This window comes from Crassostrea angulata, chromosome 1 (genome assembly GCF_025612915.1).
Source record: "Crassostrea angulata isolate pt1a10 chromosome 1, ASM2561291v2, whole genome shotgun sequence".
NCBI lineage: Eukaryota > Metazoa > Mollusca > Bivalvia > Ostreida > Ostreidae > Magallana > Magallana angulata.
The window spans coordinates 52,198,908-52,226,557 of NC_069111.1; the positions used below are offsets into that span (position 1 = coordinate 52,198,908).

At 36.1% G+C, this 27,650-nt stretch overlaps 2 protein-coding genes across 5 annotated transcripts; one reads left to right on the top strand and one right to left on the bottom strand.

Moving 5' to 3' along the window:
• Nucleotides 1–253: 253 nt before the first annotated feature.
• Nucleotides 254–23,997, bottom strand: LOC128185941 (ras and EF-hand domain-containing protein homolog). 4 transcript variants are annotated; one of them, XM_052855656.1, is made up of 18 exons: nucleotides 23,756–23,997; nucleotides 18,467–18,842; nucleotides 13,172–13,321; nucleotides 8,686–8,776; nucleotides 7,279–7,374; nucleotides 6,726–6,919; nucleotides 6,261–6,329; nucleotides 6,056–6,143; nucleotides 5,600–5,694; nucleotides 5,220–5,377; nucleotides 3,943–4,076; nucleotides 3,382–3,552; nucleotides 3,080–3,221; nucleotides 2,891–2,972; nucleotides 2,668–2,782; nucleotides 2,316–2,435; nucleotides 2,150–2,226; nucleotides 254–1,552 (listed from the first exon to the last, which is right to left on the bottom strand). In XM_052855656.1, exons 2-18 carry the CDS (start codon nucleotides 18,799–18,801, stop codon nucleotides 1,444–1,446), a joined length of 2,226 nt encoding a protein of 741 aa, XP_052711616.1. In that variant the 5' UTR covers nucleotides 18,802–18,842; nucleotides 23,756–23,997; the 3' UTR covers nucleotides 254–1,443. The 4 variants fall into 4 exon arrangements, with proteins under 4 accessions (XP_052711616.1, XP_052711631.1, XP_052711623.1 ...); XM_052855671.1 differs by having other exon boundaries at nucleotides 254–1,342; nucleotides 23,756–23,996; XM_052855663.1 differs by having other exon boundaries at nucleotides 254–1,751; nucleotides 23,756–23,996.
• Nucleotides 23,998–24,647: 650 nt separating this feature from the next.
• Nucleotides 24,648–26,911, top strand: LOC128186040 (uncharacterized). The gene has a single exon (XM_052855767.1). It carries the CDS (start codon nucleotides 25,393–25,395, stop codon nucleotides 26,680–26,682), a length of 1,290 nt encoding a protein of 429 aa, XP_052711727.1. The 5' UTR covers nucleotides 24,648–25,392; the 3' UTR covers nucleotides 26,683–26,911.
• The last annotated feature ends 739 nt before the right edge of the window (nucleotides 26,912–27,650 follow it).

Sequence of the window (27,650 nt, forward strand, 5' to 3'; positions counted from 1 at the left end):
ACCCGTTGCCAAGTGCGTTGCTAACGCTGAGGGTAATAGTAAATATTATTAACTGCGTCTTAACCAATCAGATTTCAGTATTTAACATGAAAGTATAACAAAATATACTATTAGAAACTGCACTTCGATGAACATCAAATTTCGTGGATCAACTCATTAATGAAACCCACAAAGATTAGTACATACATTTAATAGTGATGAAACAGCGTTTTTTGGATAATTTTTCTCTCTGCATGAAGTAATAACAACAAAGCACGTTTCATTTTTTATTCCAAAGAAAAAACTTAACAAAAGCTAATATTCTGCTTCAACAACTAAATACCAGCATAAAAAACAAGGTGCGAGACTAGACAGTGGGAATATCATACATGAATTGAGAGCGCAGTAAAAAGTTACTCTGCTATGTTCGAAAGTCTGCCGTATGCAGTCACTATTATCCTATATATTATGGGACTATGCAAGACAATGTGTCCAGGCTAAGATCTAGTTCAATGGATACAGATTTCTTCCTCATAATTTTTAAAATGTAGCTAATGAATTTTAGGAGAAAATTAATTATTCTTTGGAACGGCGAATTATTGTAAAGGTTTGAAAATGAAATTGCTTCTAAACACGTGGTGCAATAAAATACTATTTAAAACATAAAACTTTTAGAGGTGTTTGAAACATTGTCTACTTCATTGCACTGGTCATCTGTCATTTTTCTTGTTTCAGTATACAAATAAACGTATCTTATTATCACACCTGACGGTGTCTATGAAAATACCAAATTGTAAATCATAAACTGAAAAATGATGAATTTTTCGAACACGAAAGTCCAATCTTGGGGAGTGCGAAAACCTGTTCACATTATACGAAATGTCGAAAGCGAATACTTCATTTCATATGCATCGAACTCTCCTTGACAACAATAAAACAAATCTATCTACATGTAATTCTGACTACCATTATTAAACTATTGCACATAATAACAGATAAATCATGGATGTTTACCTGATTTCTAAACATGTAAAACAATGATAAGATTTTTAAAAGGATATGTAAAAATGTTTTGAAATGTATAAAACTTGAGATATAGCTATCAACATCACAAAATGCACAAAATAAATTAAAAATGTACAAATTAACATGGACAATGAAAAGTGTAAATAAAAGCATAGCCCTGATACATTATATAAGCGTGCTTGTTCCTCATATAACCACATAAAACAATGAAATGATGACGGGACAGTGCATTGTTAACCATTACGATCCGCAGCATGAAGACTTTCCCTTCATGTTTCCGTTATGGAGCTGCAGACCGGAGGTTTTCACTTCTAAATCCTCGTTCGTAGTTAAAAGTCTGCAAAAAACGTCAAAAACCCCTTTATTTCCAAGAATTACCATTCCCTTCACCCCTGATACTATCTATCAGGTGGATTTTCGGGGTTTAATTTAAAGTTTTCAAGAAGATCTTCCACAGCAGTTAATTCTTTTGCTGGGGTCATAGTTGGGGTCGTGTAGCTGGAGCCCTGAGGCCTCCACTTCTAAATCTTCGTTAGATGCAAGAAGTCTGAAATGGTTAAAAATGACAAGCTGTAACAAAGGGAAGGAACTCTCCGTCCTATGAGAGAACCACTTGTCACCGCAAGAGGGCGGGGTTTGTGATTTTTTATGAACCACAACAAAAGGATGATTTTTTCTTTGCACTTTCGGTCTTTAGTTGCAATCCGGAAGTCACAAGCTCAAAATCTTCGCTAGCCATGAGAAGTCTGAAAAGCAGATTAGGGCGGGATGTCAGAATTCGGGTAAAGCATGCATGTACAACATCAAAAACCAAAGAGAGGGTTGGAAAACGAAAAATAAAACTAGATACCAAATACAAATGATTTATGAACGAAGATAGGGAATAAAGGGAAAATAATGAATGCAGGCTTAAAAACGGGTATTAAAAAGTTTTTAAAAGAAAACATACACCCATTTAAAGAAGGAAAATATTTTGTCGCAGAACTAAAACATTTACATTCACAATCAAATCAATAATTATATGATTATCATAAGAAATAAATAATAAAGTATGAAACAAAGTACTAGCAGCGTAATGAAAAACATAATTCAAACAATAAGTCTTGAAAAACATAATTAACAAACAGACAAAGCAAAGCCCTACCTAGAAAGTTCCGTCACTGCGTCAACTATATTGGAGCCCTCTTTAGCACTGGTTTCTATGAACAGACCTTCAAACTCCTTGAAATAAACATAAACTCAACATTAGTAAGCTATCAAATTCAAGGGTGAACAATATTAACCCCAGACATTATTAACAAATCCCCTACCCTGGCCAGTCTTTGCCCCTCCTCAAAGTTGACCACTTTTCGGCCCTGTTTTTCCGCCTCCTCTCTCAGATCCGACTTGTTACCGCACAGCATGATGGGAACCTTCTTCTGGGCTCCTTCCTGTAAAATCGTGTTTAATTTAATAAATAGATAAAACGCATTCAAAATGTAAAAAAGTATTTTTTATTAATAATATATTGTGTTTTGAATGACGTTCATATTCCCTAAAAGGTGAGGACTGATACCCATTTTTATTAAAATAGCTACGCTAAAAGTACTTTTTAAAGTAAAAAAAACAAATGAATGTCCCAGCAACACCTCAGTATTATTTTATTTTATGACAGGGTCTTACCTCTATGGAATCCACCCACTCCCTGACACTCATGAACGATCGTTCGTAGGAACAGTCGTACAGCAGGAGGACACCGTCCGCCCGACGGAAGTACGACTTGGCTATGCTTCTAAATCTGTAAACAGAACAAAGTCTCTATTGGTCGAAAAAGTCAGAATATATAAGGTGTATTCAATTATACAATATACATCACATAGTAGTTAACTAAGCGGCGGCGAGTTACCTCTCTTGGCCAGCGGTATCCCACAACTGCAAGGCAATGGTTCTCCCGTCAACCTCCAAAACCTTTGTTTGAAAATCAACGCCTGCAATTCAAACAAAAAGACTTTGATTGATTCAAAGACATAGATCGAATAAATATGGATATTTTTATATTCAACGTTCTTTCATTTTGAAGGGAATGCGCATGTACCTAATGTTGAGCTGAGGTTGGGAACAAATTTTCCTTTGCACAGTCTCATGATGAAGCTGGATTTGCCCACGGCTGCATCCCCGGCCAGCACGATCTTGTACATCCTTTCTGGGTCCCGGGAGGCTTTGGAAGAGCCAATGGACTGAAAAGAAAACCAAAATGCCATGTGATGCCTACGACCTCGGATTTACCAAATTTTGGTACTCGACAGAAAATACGGATTTAAATTTCATTTGTCTGAAAAGGCGGGAGGGTCGATCTCAAAAGGAGGGAGGGCCGATCTCGATGGAATTCGAATTTACCTCTTGGCTTGCTGTCATTCGACGAAGACGACTGTTTCTGCTCTCGCGAGATCTGAGACTGGCACGAGAAGATCTGATGCTTGGTGCACCTAGCCGAGTTTGCAGCTGCAGCGCTCGATTGTCATTGGGGAACACCGACTCAGCCTCGGTTTCATCATGAGATTCCGGTTCCTTTTAATAAGAAGACAAGCACATGAAATATTTATTCCATTTTCCTTTATAACGGTTAAGTAACTAGATTTTCTCAAAGTCAAAAGTCGACTTTGTGTCATTTTTCGCGTCTTTGTAGATAGTTTATGCGAAGAGTAAAGGATCCTTTATCTCATTATTCACCCTTTGAACAAATATTGCCGACATTGATATGCAGCCAGTGTTAAACCAGATTGAACATCTATTGTAAATATATTTAGCAAAATCAAACCTACAATTTTGTCATTTTGATTTTTTATATTTGTTTTTAATTGCTATTTGAAAGCTAGAATTGCAACATTTTGAACTGAATTAGTGTACGGGTTTTTTTTTGACAAGATACTCTTTCCACTTCAACCAAATGGTACTCACATCAGTCTCCTCTACCAGTCTGTTGGCCGGAGGTTTGGGAGTGAACATCCGGTGTCGGTAGAGATCGTCGTCATAGTGAGCCTCGGACTCGGTGTCGAGGTCGTTGTGTTCCCTCAGAGTGGAGTGACCGCTGTCTGCAATAGAACGAGGAAGTAAGAGCACGTGTTTTATGGGGAGACAACTCTGTAGAATGGATCGCCTTGTCATTGTATTTAATAGGTACAAAATAAATCCAAAGATGATATTGTTTACGCCAATTGATAGATTAAACCCAAGAATTCGTAAGATTTTAAATCCTTTAAAAATATCGTGCGGATGTTTACTTTGTCTATTATAAACATTTGTATACAAGATACAGTCTTATTGACATTCTTATTGCAGATTTTGAGGCATTAAAATGTTTTAGTTTTGTATACAGTATTAATCTTCATTTAAAAATAAGTTATTTATTAGTTTTATTCAGTTGAGAAAATCATTAACTTATATCTATTGCATTTTTGAATGGTAGTATTCGTTTTATAGTGTCCTATCATACAGCTAATGATATATTTTTTCTATGGTTATTTCTTCGCGAACAATCTTTGAAAAGTCAAAAATAAAAAGACCGGATTATATGTACAAATACACAATACCAACTGATAGGTGTGTCAACGTAAACCGTGCTAAAATTGCGCACATGCTCAGACAAACGTGTTTCGCGTGAACTTAGACAATAAATAATAATGTACATATACATCATGTAAAACTGGTTTCTTCATTCAGAAAACCTGTGTGTAAACATTAGGCTTGCTGTTGTTTGTGCACAAGACATGGTGGATACAATAAGTCATGTTCATTTTGCGAAGAAGTTGGAAGTTTCTGTGAGGGGTTTAAAAGATAAGGGGCAATGCCTTTTTAAGGCCACGTGACTAAGACAAACTACAATCACGTGACACTTTATTACCCTGGAGATGTGGATATACAAGATAAAAAGCTGTGGAAAGGCGAAGAACTAGAAGAAAGGAAAATGTACAACATGTAACAACAACAATATTACGAAGATTGTTGTAGAACAATACACGTGAACGATCCATGGAAATACTTCTGCGAAAAAATGAAACAAAAAATCTTTTCATTTAATTAAATCCACCAATGAGCTTGTTATATTTTACAAAATTTAAACAAGATGGATTATATAGAACAACTGATGAGATAGAAATAACTGGAATTAGTTGATGTACATGTTCTTAATTTCATCTGATGATACTCTTCATTAATTCTGTCATCAATTTGCTCACCTAAGTCATCCGCTATGTTGTCCTCTTCACAGGTCTCGTCTCTTGGCAGTCTGCCAGGGAAATGTCGGGGTGAGTAGGACGAGTTACTGACGGATAGTTGTCGAGATATCGGCTCCTCTACCACTGATGACGCGGGGCTCAGGTTACAGGAACGAATCCTTGAAACAGACATATTACATGTAAGTTTGAGAAGAAAACGTTCGTTTAAAGTCACAGGTAGGTGCAACAAACCCTAATCCCTTTAACATTGAACACCTACATATGGTTTCAGTACTATATCTTTTATGTGAATTTGTGTTACTTTGTCGTAATTTAAAATACATGTTCTGTATAAATATAAGAGTAAATATCTGCGGTTGATGATGAGATTAATAACTCACGAGGGAGTCCCTGATCGGTGTCCCAGGAAGTACTCACTCATCACCGAGCCCCGCCGGTCCTTGCCGCATGTGTTGGGCGTGGAGCTGGTGGCACTCTGTAACAGACAACAGTGATAAATGTAGGTCAGAATTAAGAGAAAACTTCATTTACAGCACAGTGATAGGTCTGTATTGTTTGAAATTTTACAGCACTATTGTACATTTATATGTCTTTAGCGGTACAGCATCATCAATACATGTACCTTCATGTAGCAAAGTAATGGGTCTGAAGTTTAAAGGAGCTATATTTTAAGCACAATGTTTGGTCAGTTATCTGTAAAGCATCATTTTAAACATATTCATTGGTAGGTTTACATATAGTTTACAGCAACAGTCTGTATTATTTGTTGACCTACTTACAGCCACTAACAGCTTGTGTGTTTTAGTGACCTACTTATGTTTTGTTGACCTACTTACAGCCACAGACGGTCTGTGTCCCTGTCGTCTGCTCTCAATGGCAAGTCTGAGGTCGTCATTTGTGTCGTGCAGCTGTTTGTTAGCATCACTGCAAAGAAAGCAAAAACATTAACTCTTCACCCTACATTAGATATAGACACTGTTCTGCATCAAATCAAATTTTCTCATCGCTGTTTTTGAAGAAGTTTTTATACTATATACTTACTGTAACAGATGGAGTTGCCTCGTTAAGTTGTCTTGCTCTTTGATATAATCCATAACAGTTTGCTTTTCCCTGAAGAGAAATATGATAAATGATCTATTCAAATGATTGTTTTTATTCGATACTGAATATTCACATCAGTTGGTGAATTATTTTTGTAAATGAATAATAGATATACCAAAGTGTATATAAAAGTAAAATTCTAGAAAGTAAACTTATGTGAGTAAATAGACTAAAGTTATTACATAAGTAAATACATTAACTCAAGTTTGTGCACAAGTGAATCGGATAAGATAGAACTTAAGTGATTGAGCAAACTTAAGGGTGTACTGAGAACTGCATATTAGTGTACAATATTATGGAATACATTTGCTTATGAGTTTACATCATTGAATAGGTTAAGTCTATGCAAGTGAACTTAAGTTTGTATATGAGACTAGTTTGAGTCTGTATAGCTGTAGGACTCACATGGAGAGCTCCTGACACTTGTCCTTGTGCTGCTGTCTCACGGTGGCCAGCTCGCTTCGGACCAGCGCCAGGTTTGTCTGTGCGTCTGTCAGCTCACTGCGCAGGCGCCTGTTCTCTACCGTTAATTCGTCTAGCTTTAACTTCACGTTGTTGACTTGTTCCTCCAGCTCGGATCCCCGGGGGTCCGATTTATCCTTTGAGAACGTGAAAATTACTTAAATTTATGTTCGTCAATTTTGGCGAAGATAAAATTGGTAAATAAAGTATAAGCTAACTATTAGAACCATTTTAACAGGAGCTTGGACTTTGGGTAGTTGTGTCAAACAGCATTGTGACGTAGGCCTGTCTATTTCATTGTAGGCCACTCAGTCATGGCTCTTTGAAATCAACAAGATTTGTCAGGCTTTTGAGGTAAGGCTACGCAATCGAATCCGCGTCATTTTAACTTGCTTTGACGCAAAAAATAGATAGTTACATCAAACTGAAAGTCCAAGGACTTGTTCACATGGTTCTAATTTTTTTATGATAACTTGTTGATTTGATTTGAGTTTACCTCCTGTAATTTGGTCAGATTCTGTTGAAGGGTTTTTATCTCGTTGTCTACTTCTTTTCTAAGCTCGGCTTTCTCTGTTGCAATTCTTTCCTCTTCCTAAATAAAGAGAGTATGGTCATAGTACAGACTACACAACCATAACTCTCTCTCTCTCTCTCTCTCTCTCTCTCTCTCTCTCTCTCTCTCTCTCTCTCTCTCTCCAATGTTGGTGGTAGTGTGAGACGCAAAAGTGCAAAATATTCAGTTCACCCAGTGATAAAAAAAAGGGTTGTGTTTATGGACGTAACACAATGACAACAGTTTTAGTTATCTAAAACTTAAGGCGACGACTTTGCTGTTTCTGATTAAGATTTTTACATTTTTTAAATACTTTTTTTTTTCCTTTTTTCATTCCAACCATTCGTGGGGGGGGGGGGGGGGGTTTAGTAACTACTTAGTGTTGCAATGTGTATTTACACTGTCTCATCGTCAGATGACAACAGACGTTATTCCTGTACATTGTCTGATATAAAGACATGCGTGTAAATCATGGTTACCCACAGAGCAAACTTACACCAACCTGACGCCTACTCAAACTATAGCGAAAAATCCATTTTGAAAATATGCAAATACGTTTGAGGGAGCTTCGATCTACCGGGCTCAGAAAATTTCTATTGTGATTCAGACGAAATCTGTTACCACACCAACAATTTAGATCAACAGTATTATACAATTATTTTGCGCACAATGTTTCCAGTGTATCGATCGTTATCGCTTTATGTGTATTGTTTTCTTTCCGGGGGTATGTACATGCAATGTAAAGCTTGACCGTTTTTACCGAGTTATAACCGTGGGCGTAAGAGACCAGTGGCCGTTGACTGCACTGATGAGATCTTTACCGATTGACAGCAAGAGTCACGCTGGTGTTCATAAAAGGACGTATATTTTGCCTGAAGAGACAACCATTGATATTGTTCTTGTTGTAAACAAATATGGGGGAGGACACCATTTGATCATTAACTTTTTAATCAAATGTATTACTTTCTCAGCACCAGTGGACTGGCGTACCTTTGTCAATGGTGCCTCCGCCTCCGCCAACTTCTGCATTTCATTGCTTACTAAGTTACAAAAATTTGCAATGTCACTGCATAATAATATCTGTTCTATTTAAAATTGTTAGCTTTTTCCATATATACGGTCAGTTAGGGATGAGTTTTTTAGGGTGGTGGGTTGAAGGGGGGGGGGGGGTATTGACCTCCTACCTTTGTGTGGCGTATAAATTGGTTGAGGCTATACCTTTACTTTGTGGGGGTAGTTGGTAGAGATTGGATATGCGATGCGCCTAGATTTACATTGAGGTAGTTAGCGGGGTGAGGTACGAGGGCCGCCGTTCAGGTTAGGGGGAGGGGTGTCCTGTTGGCCGCCTACCTTTGCCTTGAAGGCCTCCTCCAACTTCTGGATCTCCTTGTCCATCTCATCCTCCAGCTCACGGAGATGTCGCTCCTGTTGCTCCTTCTCTCTGTTAACAGGAAACCAAGCAGTCCAATTAATGGGAGTCCTTCTACACTTATTGTACGTGCGTTTCTATACATCCTAACTGATCTGATAGGAGTCCTACACTTATTGTACGTGCGTTTCTATACATCCTAACTGATCTGATAGGAGTCCTACACTTATTGTACATGCGTTTCTATACATCCTAACTGATCTGATAGGAGTCCTACACCTATTGTACATGCGTTTCTATACATCCTAACTGATCTGATAGGAGTCCTACACCTATTGTACGTACGTTTCTATACATCCTAACTTATCTGATACATGTAGGAGTCCTACACCTATTGTACGTACGTTTCTATACATCCTAACTGATCAGATAGGAGTCCTAAACTTAATGTAAGTGCGTCCCTATACACTTTTACTGGTCAGATAGGAGTCCTAACTTATTTTACGTTCTTTTCTATAGGCTATAACTGGTCTGATAGAAGTGTAATGCCTCTTGTACGGAGTTCCTATACACTCTAACTGACCTGATAGTCCTGAGTCCTATACATATATAGGCTTCCTTATGCTCTTTCTCTTTGATAACGGAGAAAGAAGCCGTCGGATTAAGGGGTGGTGGTCATTATAAGACTCCATTATACCGTCTAAAAAATTTCTCTTTCTCTTTGATAACGGGAAATCAAGCCCCCGAAATAGTTCTTGAGTCTGTCACGTGCATTCGAAAGTGCTATTAGATACATTTCACGTTTCTTTCTATACATTTTAATTTTGTCTTCTGAAATTAAAATTTATAGAGATCGCTGTATAATGACGATGTGATGATTTGTTCATCCAAGTTTTTTTTAATAAACAAATTCAAAACTTTGAAATATATGTTTGGTACATGTGTAAATGCATCATTCATCTTTAATTGAATTTCATTCTCGCCCGAAAACAGGATTAGTTTGTCGCAAGTATAGACGGTTTAAAAATTGCATTTAAATTAAACTTTTTTTTATCATGATTTATGCCGATGTAGAGGAGACTGATATGAAGGAATGTTAACGAAACCAGGGGATTTAAATGCACTTTCTAGAAGAAAAAAATTCCTTTTAATGGGACGAAATTGTTATACTTCTATGATCTTCATAAATATTGTGTTTGAAAAATAGGGGCGCCTGTAAAGTGCGAAACGAAATCGAAACGAAACGAAACGAAACGAAATCAAACGAAACGAAACGAAACCAATCGAAACGAAACGAAACGAAATCAATCGAAACGAAACGAAATCAAACGAAACGAAACCAAAAATCGAAACGAAACGAAACGGAATTTAAAGAAAACTAATATCAATTTTGACTACATAAAAGTGAAAATAAATTCATTGAAATAAATTTTTGAACCCTAAAATACAACTACCTGTATGTTTCAGATTGGCGCTGTTAATTTTGAAGCCGATTATCCGAAATTTGCAAAAATTATATAATTATGTAAATAAGTGATGTACATTCCTATACCTTTTAATGTTTCTAATTTGTTTCATTAAATGATTAAAAAGATATTCAGACGTTTTGAGAGAGAGAGAGAGAGAGAGAGAGAGAGAGAGATGCCTTAAAACTTATCAGTGACATCATATAGCAAAGTATATACGCAAGTTTGGGAGAGAGAGAAAGAAAGAAAGAGAGAGATAGAGATATGATGATGATACTAAAGGGGACATTCTAACATCAATTTTCTTTCTATCACCGGGGAAAATATGGCGTTTCTATATATCCGGCGACAATAAAACTAAAATGCTTTAGATGGTAAAAAGCACTTTATTTGAACTTTAGGTCGGTATGGGTGATTTCTGGGAATCCAAAAACTACACCCGAACAATCCGAAACCTAATCCCTCTCTCTCCGACAATGGTGTATAACACAATATAAATAAGAATTGAAAACAATAGAAATTAGCACTTAAGCACGAGTGACATATGTCATAGAGTAAAACTTTAATATGAGTGAGTCAATTAAATCAAAGGTGAGGTGTAAGAGTTAATAAAGTAATTAAGCAATTATAACTGAAGTGAATTATTGTCTTGTACAAAGGGAAAGGTATATTTATGAATAGATAACAGTTACTCAAATTTCACTCCATGATAATTCCCTCGAGCTTGGAAAAATGAGACGTCCTCGTCTAAAAGATCATCGGAATGATTTGTAGGGAATGTGCGGTCTGTATCTCAGCGTCGTTTGCTTAGGTCTTGGCCGGAATATGCAAAATGTGTTCTACATTGCGGAGATCCACAACTGCAACACGGCATTCTGGGCTGAACCATATTTAAAACGAACCTTTGTCGTCGGTCGCCACACCAGGAAAATTTTCCTAGGATTCGAATGCAATAAATCGGTCGCTTAAAAGAACATATTAGCATAATGGCAAAGAAATCCACACACGAAACACACAGAACGAGAACAAGTGTTCGCAGGATGACGTCATCCATCTCTTGTTACATGCTGGATGGAATCCAGGCGTAGAGTATGTCCGTGCAAGTCCTGGGATGTCCAAAACTCGAAAAGCAGCGACGTTGGTATATGGTCGTAAAAGGCGGTTGAATCTTCTGCTCTTAGGTTGTATTATCGTCGTTTGATGATGCTCTTGGAAACTCGCTCGGTTGCTGGTACGCAGGATCTAACTGCTACAAAGTATATGTAGCAGTCCCGGGTAAAATACCCTTAGGATATCTCCACCAAACTATCACCGGGGAAAATAAGGTGATTCTATATATCCGGCGACAATAAAACTAAAATGCTTTAGATGGTAAAAAGCACTTTATTTGAACTTTAGGTCGGTATGGGTGATTTCTGGGAATCCAAAAACTACACCCGAACAATCCGAAACCTAATCCCTCTCTCTCCGACAATGGTGTATAACACAATATAAATAAGAATTGAAAACAATAGAAATTAGCACTTAAGCACGAGTGACATATGTCATAGAGTAAAACTTTAATATGAGTGAGTCAATTAAATCAAAGGTGAGGTGTAAGAGTTAATAAAGTAATTAAGCAATTATAACTGAAGTGAATTATTGTCTTGTACAAAGGGAAAGGTATATTTATGAATAGATAACAGTTACTCAAATTTCACTCCATGATATTTCTGTCGATTTGAAATATTGTAAAAACGAAACGATCGAATACAATGTGATTTAGAGCATACTGGTTGGTTACCAGTTTCTAACATATAATAAGAATTGTTGTAATATGTATAGCATGAATTTGGACGTCGTAATTTGACAAAATTAACTTGCAATATAAAGATGATTATACTGTAAACGTATTCTAAAACTGTCTTTACCCCTTTGGCTATGTATTCTATTTTGCGTTTTTGGCGGAAAACGGCGTCCGCAAAATCAAGTACATTGCCAAATGTAAAATATATATGTAGATAAAAAGGTAAATTCAGAAATGCTCTAAATCAAATCCATGCTAACTTGTTGAAAATCTATATTCCGCCTAATATTGTACATCCTAAATATAGTGCGTTTACAGTAGTTACGGAGACATTCCAACTACACGATTTTTTATTATATCGATATGAAATATTGTAAAAATGATTCAAATACATTGTGTTTGCGTGTGAAAGGGAGAGAAAGAGAACAGGTAAAAAACCTCTTTATATTGCACTTTAATTTTGTCAAACTACGACATCCGAATTCATGCTATACTTTCTTATTATATGTTAGAAACTGGTAACCAACCAGTATGCTATAAATCACATTGTATTCGATCGTTTCATTTTTACAATATTTCAAATCGATAGAAAGAAAATTGTTGTTAGAATGTCCCCTTCAGTATCAACATTATATCTCTATCTCTCTCTTCCAAAACTTGCATATATACTTTGCTATATGATGTCGCTGATAAGTTTTAATCTCTCTCTCTCTCTCTCTCTCTCTCTCTCTCTCTCTCTCTCTCTCTCTCTCTCTCAAAACGTCTGAATATCATTTTTATCTTTTAATGAAACAAATAAGAAACATTAAAAAGTATAGGAATGTACATCACTTATTTACATAATTATATAATTTTTGCAAATTTCGGATAATCGGCTTAAAAATTTACAGCGCCAATCTGAAACATACAGGTAGTTATATTTTAGGGTTCAAAAATTTATTTCAATGAATTTATTTTCACTTTTATGTAGTCAAAATTGATATTAGTTTTCTTTAAATTCCGTTTCGTTTCGTTTCGATTTTTGGTTTCGTTTCGTTTCGATTGATTTCGTTTCGTTTCGATTGGTTTCGCACTTTACAGGCGCCCGAAAAATAGCATTACTTTAAATAAATATATATATCTAGATTCTGATGGTTTGAGCTCCCTCTTATTAAAATATACAGATGTAACAAGAGTGTGAATAATGTTCTTGCTAGATCAAGTTTTCAAAGTCACCTTTTGAAGGACTTTTCCAGCCGTTCGTTTTCCAGCTGATAGAATCGTACATCCTTTAGGACGCCCAGGATGATGGACTCGAAGTTCTGTAGTAGATCGGGCTGATCCGAGGCGTGCAGCTGTTGATAGAGGTCACAAACTTGTTCCTGGCTGAAAGGTCAAAGTCAAACAAGGTCAGAAACATAAATGTAGTAACATGTACTGTAAGTAAAGTACTTATACTAAGCTAGTTGTTGCACGAGAGTGTAGAAGTACAGAAAGATTCATACGGAATTAGCTCATTTTATCTATGTATCCAAACATGTAAGTCTGAAACATATGGATGTGCCTAGTATGCACTTAATAATATGTATTGTGTGCATACAGAAGTCATATGTTCATACAATAAAATATTAATCCCACCATCAAAATAATACCATGTTGATTATTACGTCAGCAAAGTATTTTACAATACAATAAGGCACATTCCGACACATTTCATAAATGACCTGAGAAATTCTGATTCCGGCGATTTAATCGCGTAAGTGGGTCACTAAGAGTCGTGTAATGCTGTCCTCCAATGACTCTTGTTGGTGTATTAATGTGATTACACGTACAGATTACGATCTCGATGTTAATCGTTAATCCCCATTCATACATCCATGTGCAACTTGGTACAAGTTACAATTTGATATCCAAATGTGTAGGTTTGAATAAAATCAGCAGTGAAAAGCATCCGGTTTCCTTTTTTTTCATTTTAAAAAGATTAAGAAGATTTTTATGCGCTTGAATATATAAAATGAGCATGTAAATATGAATAAGAAACAATTAAAATACACAAAAACCAAGTTTAAGATCTATTTCCCACGTTCCTTTTTGGTAAATTGTAATTTGGATCCATGGGAACCATGAAATATCCCTTAAGATAAAATCATTTCTTTATCTTTTTACAAAATAACCCATGCCATACTTTGTTGTTTCCTAAAATTCCACGAGTAAAACTTCTAAGATCGAGCAATTAACTTCACTAACCATTCCGTGGACAAAACTCTGAAATCCGAGGCAATGTCTTTAAAAGGGTGTTTGTAGTTCTCGGACGTGTCGGGTTTACGATGGACCGGGGTACTGTTCAGGCGGGGGGATTCACAGATCAGGTCACTGTGAGTGATGATTCCATCCCCGTCACTGTCCAGGGCCGTGAACATGATATCTAGCTCCTCACTGGACAGGTTCATCTTTTCGGCGATTTCCCGGAACGACTCCCGTGTGTACGACTCGCTCCCTTGTCCGTGCCCGGAGAAATCCGGGGATATTTGTAGCATTGTAATCCGGCGGTTTAAATCGGTAATACTTTTAATTGTTTACCAATTATTTCGCAATGCCTTCGATGATGTTTGACACTAACAGACGTACGTACAATGAAGTTCTTCGTCACCCTTCTTCTCTTTATGATCTTCTTCACACCATGACTAAGAATTTTTCTTAACTTGCCCAGTTTCACATTTTCCAAGAATCAAATTGTTGCTCCGTTTTATAACAGACAAAGGCTTAACTTTATCTTGCTTTACAGAACCATTATTAGTTCATTACAGATTATTACAGACCACGATCTCAGATGTAAATATTGACAGGACAGGTAAAATACAGCTCTGGCATCCAGGTATGTATCCAAAACTTATCCCCCCTCATCCATCTTAAGAGTCATCCATGAATGAAGCGTCCCCGGCAAAACTGGAGTGTCTTGGAAACTTATGGAGATAAATCTCGCTTTCACCTGTCCGACTGTTTATCCTGTGTGAGTATCTACCTATGCCACGTATGAAGATATTAAATTCCCCAGCTATAAGTTTAAAAAAAAAACAGGTAACGGAGATAGGTACACGCCGTCTGTCACGGACTTATCGACTGCATGCTTCGTTACTTTTCTTTCCGTTTTTTTTCTCTACACCAGCGTCACCGTTCAGTAAATGGGAGCTTCAATTAAAGCAGGTGACACAAGTACTGCTCTGATCGGATGGCAGGTAGTGCTAATTACTTGAGTAATTAAACAACTTCTCGGACGGCTTGGTGTGTATACAGAGAGGAATTAAGCTGTCCGCGTCTGCACTATGGATCAGTATTGCACCGTGACTCACGAACAGACTTTAAAAATTATTTAAACATTTCCCGGGGCTCTTAAATATCAAAAATTAAGTCAAATGTGACGAAAAACGTCCAGATTCTCTAAATGCACAATCGGGAATAAAATCGTACTTATTTGCCGTTTATCTTTAAAGACTCTATCTAAGAATGCCCTTTGAGTGAAGTTTAACTTAAACAAACAAATGTCCTTGCAAATCCTCTCTGAGCTCTTTATAAAATTCAGAAAGTTGACAAAACTTATTCTAAAAGTTCCAGGACAATAATAGGTAGTCTTGATCCAGTCAATTAAGATTTACCCGGTGGATCATTACCTGTTTTCAGTGCCACTACTTACACACTTTAAATGACAGGGCTTTGAGATATAGATGCCTATTGAATTTATATGGGAAATACAAATAATTGGTCCGTCCATTATGATCCAGCCCTTACTCGTAAATTATCAGTATAATTAAAGTCATTAATGAACAAAGGCGGCAACAAGAGGGTTGACAACTGTTGTTCATCCCCACCCCCAGTGAGGGGGTAATACAAAGTTATCCCGTCAGAGGTCGGTGGGGTCTTACTTTTCATTGTTTCAGAAATTGCGTCAAATTGTTTCTTTAACAAATTAACAAACAAACAAAAACCAAAAACTGTTCAATGTTTGACATCTTACCACATAAAATGAACTCACCAATACCAATGAACAAACCATAACCTAAACATACCAATACTGAACACAGCAAGCCAATACTAATCACTTCAATCAACAACAAAAAATGAAGTGCATTACTATCGAACACACTAATACATGTACTAAACACACCAGAAATGAACACACCAAATGAATACTAAAGAAACAATACCAACCACACCAGTACGAAATATTCCATAATTTTCTTCGCTGAATATTCAATTTTTTGAAACAAATGCCTAAAATTTCTCTCGCTGTAGGAGAAGGTTGATTGAGATATGGGGTCATAACCCCATTCATACAGCGGTATATGAATAACACTAAGCAACAGTTTCATTTAACAATCTTTTATTGATTACGTAAAAATATTTTTTGATGCTTTCATCCAACCTTCTAATTGGAAATTCAAAAGGCACTATGACACCTACAGACCATCAACGAGTCACGTGAAATCAGAGACCTATGAATGGCGGGGAAAATGAAAAAGCAATTAAATAACGTAACCGCCGTAAACGGTTTTATTCAATTGAAGGCCCCTTATAGCCCTGAGGCAAACGCAAATCTTTGAAGATTTAGATTTCATTGATGAAGAAGGGAGACAATCAATTAATAACAGGGCACGTCTGTGTTATCTTAGGTAGGTATACCATTAAATTATAATCTGTGGGAAATGTAATCCTCTTTAGTGATCGATACCCCGGGGAAATTTAGAATTTACCTAAAATCTTCGATCCGAAGAGTGGTCATTAGATTAAGAGCGCTACCAAGATAAAGATCAAGAGATCACGATATACGTCTCAAAGACACTGATTATATAAACTCCGGGGTCGCTATTCTATTTCATCGAATAATCCTTAATGCTTGGAAGCCCCGTTATTATTTTAAAAAATAATTCTTGAAGAAATTAAAGGGTCTTAAGAGAGATAAATGACTTATTTTATTATGATTATCATAATAAGGCGTGAAATACTAATCATAGTCCATTAGTTATGAACATGTGTACAGTTAACAGCAATACGGGGTAATGTATGGTAAAAAAAAGTGCCTTTTGTTATTACTTGTGGAAGGATTAGCATCATTATAGACCATTAAATCAAGATTATTCTTAAAACTCAATCTTCGTAACGCATCAAAATCCGACCGCGAAAAAAACAAACAAACCGAAAACGCATAACTAAAAAACACCTCTCCAAAAGAGAAGAAAGATGCATGAATGCAAACACCTATCAAAATGATTACGGATCGATAACTTCTATTACTATTTTTTTTTGGGGGGGGGGGGTGTACTTGTACACATAATTTTCCTGAATGATAGACTGTTAAAATGGGATAAAATTATATTATCACAGATGTTCAGGTGGTTTCAAGCCATGGGTAGTAAATTTAATTTATTTGGTACTTCAAACTTTGATAAGTAAAAAAGAATGTTGAGAATGAAGAAAACGAAGTGGATATTGTATTTCTAAGATATGCCGTTTCCGCAATTATGGTTTATTTTTCAAAATATCTGACTTATTCTACAAGTAATGTGCAATTATCGGAAGAGCCAATTGAATGACCGAATTATGCTGACAAAAAGAGTGCACAACTCAAAGCTATAAATTCTAAATACACAATTATGTTTTTTGTTGTTATTCGATGAATATAACATTTGGTATATTAATAAATTGAATTCATTTAGCTCTTTAGAATAGCTGCATCAGTGAAATGTTTATCAGTGTAAGTTAGTAATATTGAGTCGTGATCCGGTTTGAAGTCGCGAGGTTCTTCGAGAAATACTAAAGGAAGATTCTATATTCATTGCACCAGAATTGGTGATTGGGTCTGCTGTATTATGAGTAAATAACACTCAAATAATTAAATGCAATTCAACTTGATTTGTGGAATTAAAGTGGATTTAAATATTGTCTATTAGAGACGTGTCACCAAGATATGGCGGGGAACAATAACACGTGATTTCAATATGAATTTCAAAATATGAAAGGTTTTGCTGACTTCTATCACAGTCAGAGATAAGATGCTATTTGAGATAATTATATGAATCATATTGATGTATTCAACTCACTTTAGATTATAAGAACTTCACACAGTCCGATGCCGATCCCTATGGAGTTTGTTTGATCTAGATCGATCAAGGTTTTATAAATATATTTATATATCTATATTATGTATATTTTTATCACGGACAAAAGACGAGAATGTGGTCTCTGATCATAATCTGAATACATCCGGAAAAGGACTTAATCTTGAATATACCGAACAAACCGAAGTTTACATTTCAATGCAATTGTTGTCTAAGAGACACAATCATTAGCATGTGGTGATAAACTATCGGACACCCTGACGCCAAGATACAATAAATGATTTACTTTACTATACAGTTCCAAAGTTATATCGAAAAAAAAGTTTGCAGACAAAGGAAGACAAGGCAAAACGATTTTGCCGATCTTCACCCTTCCGCGGGGGGGGGGGGGGGGGGGAACACCAGAGTTCCTACTCACCATGACAACGCTTTCAGACCATCGTCAAGGGACCCCACAAACTCGTCCAGCACTCCATCGTCTACAGAACAGCTCTGGGGAGCCCTCTCATCACCCGTCTTACTGGACAGGCGCCGCTTCTTCACATTATTGTAGATCTCCTTGAAGCCCCTTCGGAACTCCTCTACACTTATGTGTCCATCTTGATCCTTGTCCAGTTCCAGGAATATTTCGTGAAGGTCTTCAGCGGGCAGCTCCTTGCAGATCTGGGCGAGCTCGGCTTCGTCGACATAGCCAGACCCGTCTAAATCACATATCTGAAAAAGCTGGTCTGCAGCATCAAAGTCTTGGCTCATGACGTCACAGCACTCTTACGTGAGCATCGTTATGTAGAAATCTGCAGAAATTTTAAAAAAAAAGAAGATATCTGAGAATGTTGTTAATGTTCTGTGTGAAGAAATCTAAACGAAATCTGTGATTTCAAGAAAGACAGTTTTCGAGAAAGAAATCAAAAGTGATAAAAAGGAACACAAGGGTCATGAAATACTGTAGAACACTGTAAACCCTGGATCAGAGTGAAACATGCACTAAATACAAATTAATTCTATTTGAAATAAATATAGTTAAAATGATTACAAAGAAAATGATCCCAATTCGCCACCTAATCAATGACATGTCCTTATGCTCAAAATACAACAAACTTAATCATCAGCATAAATATGTCAATTCTATATATTACACGGAAGCTTGATGGTCATCAGATAACCTATTAGGTCTGTCTTAAACTTTCAAATTTGATGTTTTAAGATATAGATTATTATTTAGTAAATTAGATATCAAAAATATTTTTGCATTGAAATTTGAACATTTTCTGCACCTTTATACAGACGTGTTAGTTTAAGGTGGGTAAATATAGTTAAAAATTGCCATGATTTTCCAGTCCTTTCAATAAATATTGGAGTTATTTTTTGTTTACTTTTAAGAAAAGTTTGCTATATGTATCCTAATATGTCAAAATTAAGAAGAAGAAAAAAAAGAGAAAAAATTGTTAGAACTACATTTGTATGTTCTTCATATCCCAATGCATGAGATATCTGAAAGTTTGTACTGAAAATTGGGAATCTTAAAGTACAATTCTCTACAGATCATGAGATAAAAATAATATCGAATTTTGCTTGATACCTTCCGCCATCAATATTACTTGTACATTAAACCTCGTATGATTATGTTCAATTTGGGTTTTTTTTAACTCTAAACAATTGTTGCCTGGCAATATGACAAAAGTTTACAGCATATAAATCACTATAAATATAAATTTATGATTTCTGACAAGATTCCATGCAGCTACAATTGCAAACCGGAATAAAGAGCGAGCAAGTCAAAACTATTGGAGGAAGTTGTTAAAATGGCACGTTTATTTTTAATCATAATCTTTAAACACTTAGAACATATTTATGTGTCCAATATACATGGGATACAACAAGGAACAATAACCGAATACGGAGTACATCAATGGAGTAATTTACTCCAATTGTCTTAATAAGATCAACGTGTTTTAAACAACGGTCAGATCAATACGCGTGGTTTACTGAATAGGTGTGGTGATCCACACAAGAAAATTGTAAGATATGACCAATATGGCGACATGTCGAGAGTCAAATTCGCAAATGGTAACAAACATGTACCGATGGATGATGTATTCTATGTACATTTACCCCTTATTATAATTTTGGCGAAATGTTTAAAATCTACCATCAAAATTCATCATTTTGGTATAATATGACTATTACAATCGGTTTAAAAATTGCTGAGGAGGGCAAAATATTTTTCTGTAATACCTGCAATCGTTATGTCCGTAAAAAACATTTGCTTTTAAAATTTGACTAAGACATTTGTCTCTCGAGATATGTCGTAATTCTGGGATATGAACAATGACCAGAGTTAAGAAGACCAATGAAAACTGATGAAGGGAAATCAGGCTAACAATTCTCAAAAGGCCATTTGATTTTGGTTTTCTAGAAACATAATTTACAAAGACAAAATCTGAAGGTAGAAGACTGCATCATTACAATGAACATATCAGTGAATTGACAATATATGGAAAGACCCGCTAGGCTTAAAGAAGTAATTCTATCATAAGGTCATTTGATTTTGGTTTTCTATAAAAATCAAGTAAAATTACATGTATATATAATTTACAAGTACAGAAGTTGACTGTTAACGACTGCGCCGTTACGGTGACGTTTCAGTGAATTGACAAATTGAATGAAACCCACACAGCTGTTCTCCCTACCTGTGACTCACTTCAATCGATTTCTGAGTTGCACGAGAAGATTTATCAATTTTTTAATATATAAAATAGCGTTTATTGCACTTGTATAAGTTTAAATTCTTTGTATCAGATAAAATTAATAAGACACACATGTGTAACTATGTGTACATCAGTGACAGATGCAGATAAATTGCAAGAATGTCGGTCGGTAATTGTGTTAATCCCAGCGTTAATCTAAAGATAAACTTTATCATCGGTTGAATTTTATATTAAAATTCAAGGAATATATCCAACAACGCATTAGCAAATTGTACCCATTTGACTTAGTTATCACATATCAGAACATTGATGTATACTTTTGAATAGGAAATTTATGTATATCTTAAATATTTTTTTTTTACTTAAAATGAATAAAAAGTAAAGAGAAAGTAATAATTTAGGCAACCACTGACCCGGCAGCCCAGTCTATCAATAAATCAGAACATAAAATGATTGGTTCTCTTGTAATCAGTGCGTCAACTGATTGGTTCTCTTGTAATCAGCGTCAACTGATTGGTTCTCTTGTAATCAGTGCGTCAACTGATTGGTTCTCTTGTAATCAGTGTCAACTGATTGGTTCTCTTGTAATCAGTGCGTCAACTGATTGGTTCTTTTGTCATCAGAGCGTCAACTGATTGGTTCTCTTGTAATCAGTGCGTCAACTGATTGGTTCTCTTGTCATCAGTGCGTCAACTGATTGGTTCTCTTGTAATCAGTGCGTCAACTGATTGGTTCTCTTGTAATCAGTGCGTCAACTGATTGGTTCTCTTGTCATCAGTGCGTCAACTGATTGGTTCTTTTGTCATCAGAGCGTCAACTGATTGGTTTTTTTCACCAGAGCGTCAACTGATTGGTTCTCTTGTAATTCGAGCGTCAACCGATTGGTTCTCTAGACACGAGAACGTCCACTGATTGGTTCTCTTGGAATCAGGACATTAAACTATTGATTCTCTAGCGATGAGAACGTCAAATTATTGGTTCTCTTATGATAAGAACGTCAAATGACTGGTTCTCTAAACATGAAAACGTCAAGTGATTGTTTCTCTTGTAATCAGAACATCAACATATTGGTTCAATGAAAATGAGAACGTTAAACATTTGGTTCTCTGGCAATGAGAGCGTCAAGCTATTGGTTTTCTTGACTGAAAGAATCGAACGATTCATTCTTTAGCAATTAAAACGTCAACCAATTGTTTTGCTAACAATATAATGTCAAATGATTACACCGCTGCAATTAAATTTTAAAGTTATTGATTATCCAATAGTATGTTTTAATATTAATTTTCCAGCAATTTGAACGCCAATCTTCGTATGCTTATCAACCTGAAATATCCAACGTCATGGCTTCTATCACTATTGGATGACTCAACAAAATAGATATAAGTGTATATCAATGTCCTTTACAATTACTTCGAGATAGAGAGATTATAAGGTCGAACACGAGGTCTGATATTTCCTAGACTAAAACCCATTGGAAAATTAGAATGAAACATCGTGTATAGAATATCCAAACATACTTTTTATGATAGATGGCAACAAGTTGAGATATGACACGCAAGGATATTTAATGAGTATTCTAACTAACTACCAATCTTAAACCTAACTAATCTCACTACCGTAATAACCATTCTTCGTAAATCTTCTCCATTGTTACCCACAAAATAGTCAAACTACCAAATGTTTAGCAATTTTACTTGAAAATTGATAAAACACACGCGTTTTACAGGTCGGAAAGACCAGGAACAGAGAGTATAACCAAATCACAACAAAGCACTCGACTGGTGTAAACATGTAAATTATTTCTATATTAGATGCCCCGGTGAACGTCAATGGATCTGGTCCCTTCATTAAGGACCAGACTTTGTGGACAATATTGGAATCCATTGTTGGCCGTGCTTTTATCTGACAGCCATCCACTCATTTATTATTTGGCCGAGTCGGCGTAATTGTTGATATTGCATTTCATGCACACCTTTTACTTGCGTCAGGGAAATTAATAACATTAATATTTTCCTTTGGACGGTGATATTTTATCAAAGTAGGGGAAAATAACAGTAAGCATGACAAACTTCAAAATTCACACAGGATAAAATAAAGATGTACAAGTTTTGTCAGAAACAAGACTTAGTACTTATAACTACTGCAAGTGACCAAGTCGATATACATGTAAGTAGCACAACAGGTAACTTTCTACTGCATGTAATATTTAAGTAATACATAAACACAGGGAATTAAAACTGCTGACGATTTATATGAACACACACACACACACACTGTCCTTATTCACCAGATGATTATTTGGAGTTGTAAGTGATCATAATTCGTAGGTCTTGTCAATATTTCTTATCAATAATGTGAAATATCTATGAAATGTATTTAGGTAAGGTTTATATATATAAAGGAATAACTAGGCCATATAAACTTAACCTAAAATCTAACACTTTAAAGCGATCCTACAAAATTGAATCTCAATTAAACCTATTTAATAAACAAGAATCTCAACTAGGAGATAGAATCAAGAAAAAAAAAACTTCCTCTCACATAATTCAGGTACATAAACTATAGAACACGATTTTTAGGTAAACGGATACGAATCGCACGTAAAGTTGATTGAGAATTGATTTATATAAAACTTTATTGCGATGGCGTATAAAAGTACATGTCCCTTTAGCCATCAATATGTACACCTTATAAATGATGTTTGTCGCAATTAACAAATGCTTGTGAAGAGTGTACTCTTGATTTCTATAAACTCCAGTATACTTATGTACACAAAAACATATGATGTGTACCAATGCTTACATTATTGCACAGCACCTATATTTATTTATACAAAATGACATAAATAGATAAGCTATGTACATCTATAGACATATGACGGATACAATTCATTATGTCGTTCCTGCTACAAGCTACATTCTATATCAAGCAAACGTCAAACCCAGTCACCATGAGAAAGCCACCACCTTGTCACAGAGACTATAAATTTGAATACATACGTGTGTATAGACTTTTATCAATGATAAATATATAGTTCAGTAAAGTTTTCACGATCCTATGAACTAAGGTCCGCGTGGCAGACGACAACTCTGTTTTGGCGGTTTCACTCGTTTTCCGGCTTATCTCTCCATGTATCTTCGCCGGACTGAGATAGGGGCGTTTACCTTCCTCACCTGGCAAACAGAGAAGCCGCTATCAAAGTTTGAGTTCTTTCCACCGCGTATTGCACCTGGATCGATATAGGGGATGTCGATCACGTGACAACGCTGATAAAAAGATGTGATCACGTGGTTATGAGAATTAATGGAAAACGGCAACATATGGCAAAATGATCTGCAGGCTATTTGAAAGACATTGATTATAGTTTTAAAATTATAACTTGTAAATTATATTTTATCAAACCAATACAAAATATATCTGATAATTTCTAAACATGCAACTGTATTGTTCCTTTGTGGGAATGTTGTAACATCTTTGCTACTGATCTATGCAAAAATGTCACACTATAGTGCAGAAGAATTGATTTTAAATATGGTGTTAAACACATTGAATGTAGCTGCTGTTGAGAATTCTTTCAGACATGTGGTCATGTGATAAATTAATTCGAATTTATCCCTTGTAATACCTTTAAGGACTTTTGAGCCTATTACAATGAGGCTTTGTTCATATATCATGTATTGTTTCAATTTATATAATTAAATGTGTAAAGATGCCTTGTTGTACTGTTTTACATGTATCTCATGCTATTAACGACACCATGAGGCAAATTTCATCTCATGTTTTGTGACACAATTTTCACCCCACTCTACTTCAGTATACCTTGGCGCACTGCTCATGTATTGCTTAAAAGATTCCATTACACATTGTTCAGCTTATTTATAAGGACATGCACACTGGTCATTTAACAATATACATGCATAAAATACATGGTGTTCATCTCATGTTTTGCTTTTCAAAACATTGACGCTGTTGGCTTCCCATTCATAAACCCTCAAGAACTGTCCAGCTCATGCATTGCTCATGCTCACGTTACGTTTGTCAGTGTATTTGGTCGCTGTGGCAGTTTAGCTTAGCTTTTATTTAGCAATTACCCGTAACTTTCTCTTTAATCAGTGACCATATCCTAGTTTCATATGCGACTCTAATAACAAACTGGTCTAATAATGTGTGTTTTTGGCATACTGAAAAATCTTACAACTAATTACTGGACACATAGAGTCATTCATAATCGTAGACACATCTGACTAATATCTATAAAAAATATAGACACAAATGGAAATGGTTCTTGCCTTGAACCGCTTTGTCTAATTTAAAACTAGACTTTAAAGAGGTACACTGTACAACAGTTTTCAAATATCGCGGATTAAGAGTCCGACCCTGTGGCCGTGGGATGGAGCAATAAAATGGACATACATACTCAGTAAAACACAAGACAAGTTGTTGCAACCATTAACAATATACATAAATGTTGAGAAAAAAGCCTATCGTACATGTCACTATAACTGCCTGCCTTGTTCTCCCATTTCCGAGTTAACCGGAAATCCAATTCAAAGCGCTGGAAAACGACAACCGATACACATTCATAACCCCGGCCTCCACAAACAAACAACGTAACAGCCAGTGGAGGCACATTAAAATGAATGAGACTAAATCTTACACACTGGAAGAGTGGAATAATGAAAAGGCCGCGGTGCTAACAGTGAATACGGTGGTCCTCGGGTTTTATCTTCTGATTGGAATAACAGGTAACACTATCGTCATCTATATCTACAACTTCCGGATGAAGGGTTCCCGAGATGACCGATATTTTATTCCCCATCTTGCCGTTATGGACCTTTGCGCATGCGGTGTTGGGGCCGGTTATGCAATAGCACTAAATATGCTACCACTCCGATTCCAAGGGAACGAACTGTGCAAGATTTTGTGGTTCTTGACCCAGGTGACCACTTTGTGTGCAGCCTTAATGTTGGTTGTTATAGCAGTACAACGCTACTTAAAAGTGGTTAGACCATTTAAAAAACAAATGACTATCAAGGCGAAACACTCCGCACTGGTAGCAGTCATTTTGCTGTCTTTATTCCTGTCGTTGCCATGTCTGATGTTTTATGGAGAAATCCCTATCACCAGTCCCTACCTTAATCTGACGGGGTACCGATGTGGGGTGAGCCCCTCTGCAGACCAGGCAGCTCTTTCTCTGTACAATACCATTCTGTTCGTGACGGCCGTTGGAGGCTTGCTAGTTATATCTACTCTTTATATACTGATAGGCCGCACTATCTACAGGCAACACAAATTCAGACGAAGATACAGTTCAGCAGCCACCGCCTTCAAACGCAGCGATCGCGACTCATTAGAATGGAATCCACCCTCAGAAAGCGGAAGTGTCCAAACCAGGAGAAAACCCTTTAGAGACAGTCTCGATTTCGATTCGCCTTTTCTGGATTCCATGAACGGCGCGCCTTCGTCTCCTGAGATTATAGAGCCAAGTTCATCGCCGGTAATTAAAGAACCAAGTTCGCCTTCCTCTGCGACTTTAGAACCAAGTTCGCCGTTTAAGTCAGCTTTCTTAAGCGTTCCTATGACTCCTACCGAGAAACTCCGAAGTAGTTTTTCCGAAATACAGAAAAAAGCTTCTAAGTCGACAATACCTGTTCGGAAGCATTTCGGAACTCATCGGTGTTCATGGATGTTCATGATGATTACTGTGGTGTACATTCTCTCTTTCATTCCACGGATAACACTGAACGTACTGGAGTCCGTAGATAAGCACTTTTGGGGGGAACTGTCGGACCGAGAAATAGCCAGTTACCTGTTCCTTTACCGCTTATATCTTGTAAATAACATCAGTAATCCGTTTTTCTACGGTTTGTTTGATCGCGCGATGCGCAAAGAACTTCGCAAAGCCTGTTGTTGCAAATCCAAGTGATTGTAGAATATTGAATTGCAACAGATATCTTATATTAGGTTTTCTGCAGCGTACAAAATTAACATAGAATGTGTGTATGTCTTTCTGATTTAACGTATTTGTGACATTGTTGTTTTTTAATTATAGATGCTACATCATTCTGTTTGATGGATAAAGTTTTTAAAAAAGAACGTTGTACAAATATACATGTATGTACACACACACACGGCAACCTTTTTTGTTAAACATCGTTCGATTTCTTTGACATATTATATTATGTTGAATTTGAATAACAAAAAAATCAAAACGCCATCATTGCGGCGAACGCTTATGATCGCATGTCGGTCGACGCATATGGTCCCTTTCTTTTTTGTCACAAGAGACAGAAAATGGTTCATGGTTCAACTTTTTGCCATTTCAACGTGAATAGATAGGGAAATCTACTTAGTGACGGCCTTAAAACCAAATACATGTACTATAGATTTAAGTTTTAATTTTAATGGAGTTGTAAAACTTATTTTTTTTAACCAACAAGTTTACTTAAAATAATTTTATTTTTTATACGAAGTTACGTTTCAAATTGGGCCAAACTAAACACCAAGTGAATAATCTAAAAAATCTGAACAAGGATATCATCTATAAGGATATTTTCCAGTTTCGAAGTGAACTAAGTAGCTGATTTATAAACAGATCATTTTACCGGCAAACAAGTAGCAATTTCCCGTACTGCTAGTTTAATGTTGTTAACAACGTAGGCATACTGTTCTAACATTCAATATGGATTATCAATTTTAACAAATCAATGGTTGGATTGCACACCCCCCCCCCATTTTTTGTTTTTTTTACCACGAATGTATTACTAGTATCTAAGCCCTCCTGCTTTTTATAAGTATAAATTACTGAAGCACTGCATAATATAGTCCATAGATCTACACAATATTTTTAAAAATGATAATCATAAAAGCTGATTATAGTCTTATCAATCATAA